General features: G+C 42.5%; 1 protein-coding gene across 1 annotated transcript in view; it reads right to left on the bottom strand.

Moving 5' to 3' along the window:
• SORCS3 (sortilin related VPS10 domain containing receptor 3) overlaps positions 1 to 12,463 on the bottom strand; it is a 311,885-nt gene that overhangs the window by 208,819 nt on the left and 90,603 nt on the right. Inside the window, exon 2 of the mRNA XM_049810209.1 lies at positions 1,216 to 1,283. Coding sequence (XP_049666166.1) covers positions 1,216 to 1,283 — 68 coding nt within the window. The remainder of the gene's footprint in view (positions 1 to 1,215; positions 1,284 to 12,463) is intronic.

Here is a 12,463-nt window from a genome sequence, read left to right as displayed (position 1 = left end):
AGATTACCATGGTACAGCGTAATTAGGCTTTGGAAATGCTGTTCAAGTTGAGAAGTTTTAAGAGCTCTAATGAACAATTAACCCTTAAATACATTAATAGGAATAAACTTGCAGCCCATGCCCAAAGTCTGCTCTAAACAGGGGCTTTTAAATTAGCTGGGAAGAAAGAAGTTCAAGATACCATCTGCAAGAAGCTCCTCACACCCGGAACAATGACTACAATGCACTGACAGTTCCACCAACTACACTTTCAGCAGGTTGCGCAGTACCTGCAATGCACCAGGTAAACCTGACAAGGCACTTGGTCTCCCCCAACCCCTGGCTGCCTTTTTTTTTCTTTTTTTTTTTTTCCTTAGGGTAAAAAAAAAATCTAATAACAATTCTGTTAATGGCATACCCTTTCCACACCACACACAGGATGTTAGAAGGAAGAGCAATTCCCAGCGGGTAGAAACTATCGGTGATTTCAGACATCAAGGAACTGGCCTGTTTATAGGGGTGAGTTGGAGGTTGGGGGGGAATTTTTAAATTATTATTTATTTATTTTAAATGCACACACATACTTAAAAACATGCACTCTGTCCAGCAGTGCGCTTCCCCAGGCCAGGACACTCCACCTCCCACGCCAGACTAGAAGCATGGCAGGTACATGGCACCATCCAAATCTGTCTACAGCGGAGAAGACACCAGTACCTCACCATAATATTTCTAGTCCTTTAGTGGCTACTGTCCTTACAGCCCAGGGCAACACAGATTCACTTCCAAGATGACCATCTCAGCTCACGGGACTGAGGAACATGGCTAAGATCAGCTAAGATTATATCATGCACTGTTGTATACCATCTTGGACACTGTTCTAGCAAGCATGTACCATCTGTAGAGACCATTGTCATTGCCAGCCTCACAGCAGAGACCCTGAGGAATGAAGAGACTTGTCTAAGGACACTCAAAGGTGAGAATGAAATCAAGCTGCTCTGTGTACCAGGGAAGTGCCCACACATCAAGAAACCCTCTTGTTGCAGACCCTACTTTATTAAAGCAATGTGTTCTTAATCGTGTGTCCCTTTTCCAAAAAGCAACTCTAGTTGTCTCAGATTCCCTCCTACCTCCTCCCCTGATCAACTCAGATACCCACCTTGCTCAGCCTCCAGTTTTACAAGGGACACAAGTGCAAGCCCTCCATGCCAGGTGCTGTGATTTCTACAATCCACTTACCTCCACAGTGAGCTCTCTGTAACACTCCCCAAGTTGAAGTCGTAGAGCTTTGTCAGAATGAGAATCACCTGGGGGGGCGAGAAAGAGAAAAAAAAGTTTTCCTTTAGACTGTGTAACAATACAGAAGGCATCTGAAATAACCCAAAGGAGAGCTTAGCATTTATCCATTAAAGTTGCAGTATTATAGGATCAAGTTAGTTTAAAAAAAAAAAAAAGAAAACCATTAGCTTAATGCATCATGTAAGCAGTAACATTTATTTTAATCTCAAAATGTTTTGCATTTGAAATAAAACATGCTAACAGGAATAAATCAAACATTGTGAGCTGCCCTCCCTACAACTATGGTTATTCAAGGTCAGGGATGGAATCAGATGCACCCTTGTTAACTCAACAGCTCAATCAGAAATTACAGTCGACTTTTCGTGTTTCTCGAAGCACTACCACAAATTGGTGAATCTACATGGAAAGAATTGGCAATTTTGTTTATGAAGATCCCCATCCAGCAAAACAGTCCATTTTGCCCAAAATGAGCTTTGCTGTTCTCTATCTGCTGTCACTGACTCCAGGAGCATGGGAATTTCCACATGTCATCTATCACCTTTCTGCTGCAGAAAAAGAGAGGGATGCAGACCATGACATTCAGCTTAGACACTGAGCAAGACAAAACTTCAGCTGTATCTTTAGTGCTCAAGGAGAGTCATAGCCTTCAGGACCCACTGACTGACTTTCTGGCGAGCCATGAACACTCCCAAGTCATGCCCTTGCAAAACTGAGGTAGGAGGAGAGAGGAGTTAAGCAGTACTTGGGGGACCACAGGGGAATATAACTTCCCTCCGATATCCTTGGTGCTCTGATCTCAGGTTTCACAGGCAAATGTAATCATCCTAGTTACCAGCTACATTGCCCAATGCCCTTCTCTCCCAGAAAGGCAGCTATGAGCTCCGATAACCTGTGAGCCTCTGTGCAAGCTCCCAGGCTCAGACGGGACGGGAACTTCTGCAGAAAGAATAGAGGTTCCTCAGTGGAAGTTAAGAGCATTTGAGCATCTGATCCTTGCTTTTTTAGCATAACTACTGTCACGCAGTTCATTCCCTCGGATTCTATGGGACAAGCCTCATCACAGTTTGGCTGAAAGATAGGTCCAAATGAGAGATGTGACACAAAGGGTTGAGTTCATTAATGTTTTCCTATGCAACAAGGATTTTTTTCTACTACAAAGCCACATCTCCCTCCCCTCTTTCTCCTCCCACAGCGGTGGGACCCACCTTTCATTTGGGTTTCCCAGCTGAAAGGCTGCTGAATGAGGTGTTTAAAGCTTTGCAGAAAAATGCCAAAGGATTAATCAATATCACAATGGCTACAGCAGTCGGCTACTGTCAGCATAATACCGGGAAGAGACCTGTTCAAATTGTAAGGGACCTTGGTACGTGACGATGCAGTCAGTGCCCAACTTAATGGCTTTAGAATAGATGCTCTGAGCGTTCCTCTCTCTACTGGATTCACTTTCCTTGTCCCTGCTTGCATTTTGTCCCTTTATTTCCCCACGCAGAGACCTTTAGGAGGAAGATAAAAGCCAAGCTGCTTCCAGCAGGGTGTGAAAAGAAACCTGCCAGGCAGATTTGAGTCAGCATATGTGAGCCCATGTCAGCCTAAACTGATGCTGTGCAGTGCAGAAATAAGGACAATATCCTTTTTATCGCAACTTAAACTCTGTGCACACCTTCCCACACAAAAGGAGAAGAGCCAGCTGCAAGTTGCAGTAACCAAGGTTTGTATAGCTTCTCCCCTTATGCCAACTGAGGGAAGCAGTGCAGCCTGCTCCCAGCTAAAACCTGATGAGAGTGACGTTTTTAGGATGTTCCCTATATTCGCACAGCGGCTCAGACAGGACATATCTCAAGCGTCTCTAGGAAGCCGTGCACCAGAGCACAAGCCCTGCCAGAAATGACACCCTTCTTATTGCTCACAACTACGGTGAGGTTTCACAAAGGTAGTTTTCCAGTTTCAGAGCCTAATCATATTGAATACAGCAGGATGACTTCATGCTGAGTTCAGTGGATCCTGGGTCCAGTCCTAAACATATTAAATAAAATCTCCGTGTCCTGGTCAAATTTCAAGAGAGTAATTCTACCTTAAGTTGCAATTACAACTAAAGGCAGCATCCATACCCTCCCACCTCTTTGTGTGCCTCTCCCCAGATCTCCTATGCCCTATATTTTTGAAAATGTCACTTATCTATTATAAATCCTGCAAACCACAGGATAACACCAGCTTTATAGGAGTGGGTTGAATCCTACTCAGCTCCTGGGTATAAATCCAAAGTAAAGCACGTTGTTTAGTATGGCTTTTCTGGATTTTCGCCCAGGATGACTAACAAAAATCCAGCCCTGCCTGTTGTTAATGCATGGAAAGCAAAAGCATGAGCTTCTCTGTGCAGTGAAATCGCACAAAGGGTCCCAGGAAATAGCAGGAGTTGCCTGAGGCAATGGTAATATGCAGTACAGTCACCTACAGCAACCTGTCCATAAAAATCACTCACCATGTACGCCCAGGCCAGGCAACAGTCTTGCACCACAACCCCAGGTGGCCTTCACCCTGTCCCTGCTTGCTTTTGAGACACGACACTTCAGATTCAATAAAGGCAACTCTTGCAATGGTTTGGGAGTTCGAAAACCAGAGCAGATTGGAGAGGCTGAACACACAACCTTCCCAAGAAAAGCTGCGAAAGCACATTCCCCCAGAACGCTGCCTCGTGAGACTGCGGAGCAAATGTAACTACTAAGGAAGTGTCACATGCGGTTAAGACACAAATCAAAGCCTGAAAGGCACAGCTGGTTCCCGAGTTGTTTTCATGGGGTGCTTTTGACACAGTGTTGCACAAGAAACTTCAAAGCATTTCAAGAGGCTATTCTAAGGCCTCCACATCATGTTGCCCCAACCCTGCTAAGAAGAAACTAGAAGCAGGGCTATCGGGGCAGATGTGGGCAAGTACCAGATTTTCTAAGACATTCTGTTATTTGAATGCTTTTGTTGAAAAAGAATGGAACAAAACATAAGGAAAATTGGACATATTTTCCAAAACTGAATTCTGACAGGAGGAAAAAAAAACCCAAAAAACAACAAAAGAGAAAAAACCTTTATTGATTCAAGCTGAGACATTTGATTCCGATTTCTACTTTGTAGTTGAAGAAGCTTAGCTTGTTTTTGTCAACACTAACAAATAACCGTGGCTTTTCTGTGCCAGAGTAATTTTGTATGAAAATCTTGACAGTTTTCATTTTAAAAGCTGAATTCAATTGAAAATTGGAGATTTCACATTTAATGTGCTATTTCAAAACAAAAATAAACATTTTCTTCCCCTGAAGTGAGGGAAATCTCAACTTGCCACCCCATAGAAAATGCCTGCTCTTCAACCTAAATTAAGATGAAAACATTTTGCTCTGGGGAAAAGAAATAAAAACAAAAAATTTCCAAGTGATATTGATTCAGAAACAGCAAAAACTTACACTTAGGCATTCTTTAATCAAAATAAAGAAAACACCCTTATAGTGCCAAATTAAACTGTTTCTGTTCATCAAACCAATGTCCCCAAAATTAATGTCAAGTCAGCTCAATGCTGAACTCATTTTTGTCCGGGGTCATACTGCTCACTCCAGGGAATACGGCTCAGATGTGAAATTTCCCCCTGTCTCCTATGGGCCAGGCTCCACACAGCTACACTGTGCTTCCCAGGACACCCCACAGGCAGGTGTCCCTCAGGGCACCAAGCAGCTCATCTGGTTGAGAATGAAAAAAGGGAAAACCAGCCTCTAGGACAGAGTGAGGAAATAGGCCAGGCTGAATTACAACTCCTTTAAGGCAATACAAACCCTCTGGAAAATGCAATTTCAAGCTGAGCTTACACAAAACTAAATGACCTGAATAATTCAATAAACTGTTTTGGTTTTCTGGACAGAAGTGTGGATGGAGAAAGCATAATCAGAAAAAAATATATTTCCTTTGGAAACAAGTGATGTTCTAGTCTTGCGAGAATTTCGTTATGCACTTTGTTTTACACACACACCTCTCCGCAGTCCATATGTTTTTGTTCTGCAGAAACTACACTGGCTGCTGAATACCCTGCTATAAGGCTTGCATGACAAAAATGCCAATCCCTGCCAATTATTTATCTTCAATGGCTTTATACTACACTATGGATTAAGAGTCTTTGGTGAGAAATCCCACCATCATGCTGTATAGTATACTGAACCACTAAATCCAGATTTAATATGATGGACAGCTTCTCTAAAATCAGGCCAGCAAGTCTCCAAGACTGCCCAATCCAGCAGCCTTGAGTCTTGACTTAACTTGGCTGGCACGAAAGCAGAAAAAAAAAAAAAAAAAAAAAAAAAAAAAAATGTAACCAGAAACAGTAGCCCAGGTTTCATTCCATCTTGAAAACACAACCCTGAAGGGATCCTTATTGTTCAGGCAATTATTAGGAATCTCTGAGTCCATAAATCACAGAAGCGCTCAGAAGTTCTTCAGAGTATTTGGTGGTGTAACAATCTTTTATGCCCATAAAATCTTACTCTGAAGGAAAATTACTTTAGTTCATTAAACCCTTCTCCAGATCTTGCCAATTCTAAACTGGCAAAGTGTTTTGCATATACCCCACAATGGAATATATAACTCTGTTTCCCACAAATTAGAGTGTAAAGGCATTGCAGTTCCTTCAGCAAGTTGACAATGAACTTCAGAACAACCAAAATGTGCCACATCAAAGGCAGTCACGCTCCTGTATCAGGCAACGGTCATATGAGAGACAGGAGAGAGAAGAGCACAGCAGCCAAAGAGGGTAGGTGATCATTTCAGGTAGACATCTGAAAGGCCAGCACTGATTCACTTCATGAGATTCATCTCCTCTCCAAGCAGTCCTGCTATATCAGCACAGAGATTAACACAACTCATCAGTAGCCCTGTCCACATATTTACCAAGTGTAATTAATAATGAGCAAAGGGATGAGCACTGGGCAGTGCACAGCACAACAAAGAGATCACAGACAGATTTACATGTGAAAAATGAGAGCTCTCTGTTCACTTGCTCTGGCACGCTGCGGTCTCCATATCCTGCCTACAGACCTATTTCTGTGATGTTTGCAACCTTTTCTCCCCGCCACACCAGCCACAGGAAGCCTGTCTGCAATTTTCATCTGCCTTTCCCCTATCCATATGAGAGCAACAGCACCTAACAAGTAAATTTAAAATGTGAACAACCACAGGCTACTAAGAACCAGTATCAGTAAATTGCTCACAGCTGAAGGTAAATTGGCTTAAAATGCTCTGGGACCTAAAAGCCAGCAGCACTGCTCTATGGAGGTCCCTAGCTGTTTCTTTGGGGTTTTTTGGTTGGTTGGTTGGTTGGTTGGGGTTTTTTGGTTTTTTGGTTTTTGTGGTGGTTTTTTTTTAAGTGACAAGGTTAATAATTAAAGATGAACTGATCAACAAACTCATGGAGCTATTCAGGGTGACAAAAGTAAGGTGGTCTTTCATGTAATCTCAGCATTCAAAGCTAATTCAGGCAAAAGCCACTGATATCAGCCTAACTTTCCTCACATAAACACTCAGAAGATGGGAAGAGGACCATTAACGTGCTCAATATACATTTGTGCTCAAGTGTGTGGTGGGTTGACCCCAGCCAGCAACTAAGCACCCACCCAGACACCCGCACTCTCTCCCCACCCCAGGGGGATGAGGGAGAGAACCAGAAGAGCAAAAGTGAGAAAAACTTGTAATTCCATACAAAGACGGTTTAATAAGTGAAGGAAAGAGGAAAAAGAAACAAAAAACCAAGCAATGCAAAGGCAGTCACTGACTGCCTCCCACAGCAGACCAATGCAAGGCCAGTCTCTGAACAACAGCTACTGTGGAAAGACTACTCCACAGTTATTATTGCAGAGGATGATATTATATGGGATGGAATACCTCTCTGGCCAGTTTGGGTCTGCTCTCCCAGCTATGCCCCCTCCCAAGTTCTTGACTGCCCCCACCCTACTCCTAGGGCAGGTAGAGTGAGAAACAGAAAACCTGACACCGTGAAGCACTGTTCGGCTATACCCAAAACATTGGGGTGTTATCAACACTGGTTTCGTGAAAAATTCAAAACACAGCATGACATGGGCTGCTCTGAAGAAAATTAACTCCACTCCAGTACAAGTATTTTCCTAGATCAAGGTACAGTGGTTCTCAAAAACAATCACTACATAACCCTTGTCCCACCAAAATCACTTCACACAAATACAGCCTCAAAAACGTACGCGTGCATATGTGTGATCACACCACACAACATCACCATTCTCATTTACCCGGGAGGTCTAAGCGCAGTTGCCAATACCCAAGAGTGCCATCTCTAGTTGTGAGAAGCGTACAGCATTATTACAAAGGTCCCAGGTGAGGAATTTGAATTCCACAGGTGTTAACAGATTCTGCAAGCTTCACCACTGTGAAGCAAGGCAAGTAATGTCATCATTGTTTTCCTGATGAGGAACCAGAGGCAGAGAGAGATTAAGTGTTTCCCTACATGGGAACACTCAGGAAGAAGAATCCAAATCAACTTCTAAGAGTTTGGTTCAACATGCTTTGCAAATACATCAGAAAAATCAAATTAAAGACCACTTTATGCTGAAAAAGAGTCTCCATCCAGGAATTTAACAATAGCTGAAATAATCTACTTCAGTACATTTAGTTAATTCAAGCTAAGAAGCATCACCTGGAAGATAAAGTGCCAATCCAAGTTCACACACAGTAGCAGAACAATTAGCAAAAAAAAGAACACATACACCTTAAATACCAATCTACCTTCTTTTCCCCTGCCTGGTGAGCGTAGCTGAAAAAAACATATCTCCAGATACTAGCAGTTAAGGAATAGCACATCCTAAGACATGAGAAGAAAACAACAGAGGTACTAACAACAAGCAGAAGCTAAATCCTGCCCACTGGAAATCAGAGCAATGCTTGTGCAAGAGTAAAGTGATGCCAACTTAAGCAGCAGCAAAGGACTTTTTTTTTTTTTTTTTTAATCTCTAGAGAGATAAAAATGATCTGTGGGTGGCTTCAGGCAGTGCAGGCAAAAGAACCCTCTGAAATTGAAAGAGACAAGTCCCAAGATCACACACAAAGGCAAAACATGTTCCAGTGAACTTGTGATCTCCAAACAGCTGAGACTGTCAAATTTGTCCTCAAAACAAGAACCAGTAACTAAAAGAAAAATATTCTCCTTTAATCCTGCTTTGCCTGTGTTGTTTTTCACTTTCCAGTATGAAAACTACTACGGTATGCTCTTTCTGTCCCCTGTCTTCCTCCCTTTCAATGTAAATGAGGCAGCAGAATAAGTAGGAGCCAGAGCTGGAGAAGTCTTCCCATGGATTCCCCTGGGACGCTGGAGACGGATCCCATTATCTTCACAAAAGAACCCTCCAGATGTAAGCAGCAGTTTGAAATTCCCTGAAATTCAGTTATAGCGCTTGTAGTGAATGAACAGAATCGGGGGTGGGGCGGTGGGGAGGGAACCAAAGCCATTATGGCGCTTTGCAGAAAGAGCCAGGTCTGGAAAGCCCAACTCCCTCCTCCTGCACGATTACCAGCAGGAGCAGGGCAGGGTTCTTGAATGTTGGTTCTCTGCTTTGGCAATTCAAGGGCAAGCCCACCCTGCCAGAGGAAAAATACCCAGTGGCATCAACACTGAGACAGACACCTCTTCCAGTGTCATGGATTTACCTTTCTGGGCTCACACAAATCTAGAAAGAATTTTGAATTGAACCCAACAGGGTCTCTCATGCTCTTGGTTTTAAACATACTTGGTGCAGGGACTGTAATTTAGGATATGCTCAGAGGTGCCTTGCACATAGATGTCCATGCCGTGGTTGTGAATGCAGCTGAATAACACCGCTACCGAAGCAATAACTAATGCCTTCAGGACTCAGAAAAGGAATCTGACTGTTTTACAATAACATGAGAAAAGAAATCAGATTCTCCTCCCCTCAAAGAACAGATTCCAATTATCACCCAAATGAGGGATATTCATAGCCTCTAGGTGTGTAGCATCTGCAAGTCAGCCACATTGCTCTTCCATCTCCCCCTACATATTAAAAATTTGACAATATCTATCATGTAACATTCTTCCCAAGGAAATAGGGAAAAAAAAAGGTAAATCCTGCCTCAGTTTCAGCAAATACAACTCCTGCACACCTACATGCTTATCTTTAGTACACACACACAAAAAAAATTACAACCACATTCTTAACACCTCCTTAAAGAAACAAAAGAAAGGCCTCCAGCAATGTTATCAGCTCTTAAAGAGCAGCTGGATTCTGTCCCAGAGGCTGCAGTAGAGCCCTAAACAGAGCTACCAGGTCAGATCATAAAGCCTTTGTCCTCTTTGAAGGGGGGGGGGGGGGGGGGAGGGGGCAGGGAATCACTCTGTAAAAGCTAAGTATTATTAGAATTATTAGCCACACAGCATCAGGATATAGTGCCTGGGAAAGGTGTGGTGAATTAGTCACCTTTTTAAGGACAGCAATAAAACACAGGAGACATTTAAGTAGAATTCCAGACCATTACAAATAAACGGTCTGGAGGGGAGGGTGGACACACCAATACTATCAGCAGCTTGCCAGTAGCACTGGTAAGAGAAGTCAGAGACAGAAAAGACCTCCAGGTTATCTGACCCACCCCCTTGAGAAGGCACAGTTGTGCTCCACAGAATCTTTCCCAGCTCTTCAGGATGGCCTTGCTGCACATAAATACACATTCCCACCAAAAAAAAGACATCTAGATTGCTTAAAATAACAGAAGCCTGAGCTTTATCTCTGTGTAACTCAGTTAAACATAAATACAATCTCTCCTGGCAGGTAGTGATATGATTTAAGGGTCCCATATCATACATTATAAGAGGTGATAGCAAAGAACTCATAATTTATTTTTATTGATTCAGCAACCCATGCTGGATCATATCTCCCAATTCTTCCCCTTTGCTAAGAAGGCTCCACCAAAGCCTTGAGAAATTTAATTTTATCTTTTTTTTCCCATTCTCTGTCTTCCTTTTAAAGCTGCTGTGTGCACATCTCTACCTAAGTTCAAGAAGAAAATGAAAAAAAGGCACCAGTTACTTTGCTAGCTCAGTTCTTGTTCCAATTATTTCCTGATACCATCTGCGAACCAGCAGATTTTGTGCAGCAATTTAAGTCTGTGGAGTCACATACCTGCCGAAAGGCCATTTAAAGCTTCTGACATGGACACCTGAAAAGAAGGAATGACTTGAACTCTTAAGCGTGGGTACACTGCCTTCACAGAATAGTACTCAATTAAAAAAAAAAAAAAAAAAAAAAAAAAAAGTTTGACAGAAGGTGAGACAGCACAGCCCTCTGAGATGTTATAAACTGCCAGGACAGGTAAGGGCTTTCCTTGAGGACTGAAGGCAAGACTGACTGGTTCCATAAAGGAAACTAAACCATGTGGAGAATTTTGTGTCTAAGCCATTTGTGAAAGGAAAAGAGAAAAAAAGTTCCCATAAAGCTGATTTTTCAAGAAAATTCAGGCTGCTTATTCTTCCATTTCAGACTCCAGGCTCTACTCTGGAACTCTCACTCCTCTCTTACACACATGCCATCTCCCTTCCCCACGCCCACGTATGTCCATATACATATAGAAATATTACTGATCTTCCTCAGATTCCAATTAGCAACTCAAACAATTGGTGTTGAACAGAGCATGGGCAAAAGATCTTTTCTCTCCCCAGGAACAGGAGATGGACTAGACAACCTGTTCAAGCCCTGTCCAGCCTCATGTGTATGACCCAAAGATTTACTTGTTCCTGTGAAAATGCCTCACTGCTATCTCAGGAGAACAGCAGCAGGACACTAGGTGCCATGCCACGGAAACACGTGCCTGTTGTGCTCCCTAAAACACAGGGCCTTGCCTTCAACATGACAGCAGGGTGGCAACAAGACGGGTGCTGGAGAAGCCACTGTGTCAGCAGTGCAGTCTGGTCACTGGCCAGGCACTCAGAGCAGGGAAGGACATCAGAGCCTCCCCACTCTATTCCCAGCTTTGATGCCAGCTCACCCACCTGCAGGGAGATTAATATTGTCTCAGAATAACATTGCCATCATAAATTATTCAATTTTGAACAATATTACTCTGAGAAAATGTCCTTCTCCCTCCAGGGGAACCAGTCCAAAAGTTGGAGTTTCACAGATGTTACCACGAAAGGAAAGGATGTACCTGTTGGGAGACAAGCCCTTGCATCTGCTTTTAACAGCCAGTTAAAAGAACTTCCACTCCTGACACTGGATCCTTATCATCAACAAATCCAAGTACCTTAGACTTTGGCTTATTCCCTTCCTCACAACAGTCCAGGGAAATAAGGACTGTTGCAGTTTGCCAGGTGACAAGCGTAGGCACAGAGGGAAAAAAGCAAAATGCACCAATTGTTCTGTTACAGTTACTGCAGGTACCAAAGTCCATAACTAGATTTCCCCCCGTATTTACTACCTGACCTTGAATGACTGTAACATCATTAGTATAAACCCATGATTTAGTCATAATTCTTTAAATATACCTAGGTAGAGTATTTATAAATATAATTAAATAGTAGGGAATGTGAAATATGAGGATCATCACAGAAATAATAAAGTAAAAATGTAAGTGATAGTTTAGAATATATGAGTAACTATCACGGGCAACTTGGGTCAGTCAGGCTCAGCAGGACACGTAGGATCGGAAAGTGCTGGAGGTAAGAGACAAGCACAAGTCAGGGCTCTCCACAGACAAAAGGTCAGAAGCAATAGTTTGAGTGTTAACTAGCCAATTAACATATTTTTTACATTATTATAGATTCAACAAAGATTAAATGATCTGATTATCTTATATATTAAGGTAATAAAAACGTGGTCTGTCCAACTGACTGCACTATTCTGACCTTGAACCTATGTTTATGCAGCAGTTCCTTCCTATCTGCAGATGCCCAAACCTGCTTTGAAACTTAGTGGCTCAGCTGTAGTAAGGTCAAACTCTGCCCTAGCAGCTCCTTTTCCTACTGGTATTCCTTTGAACCAATCTTTACTCCTGATTTTAATCTTTGTTGTTATATTTATTTTCATTTTTATTCTGTATTCGTCATGTGCATGCATTTCATCCTCACTACAGTGCCTGAACTCCTTGTGCCATAGCTACATAGCTTTTTATTGTTATTATTTTTCTTTGTGTTGTA

This window comes from Accipiter gentilis, chromosome 9, assembly GCF_929443795.1.
Source record: "Accipiter gentilis chromosome 9, bAccGen1.1, whole genome shotgun sequence".
Taxonomy (NCBI): domain Eukaryota; kingdom Metazoa; phylum Chordata; class Aves; order Accipitriformes; family Accipitridae; genus Astur; species Astur gentilis.
The sequence above is the reverse complement of the archived record's forward strand: the minus strand, read 5'-3'. Positions and strand labels throughout refer to the sequence as shown.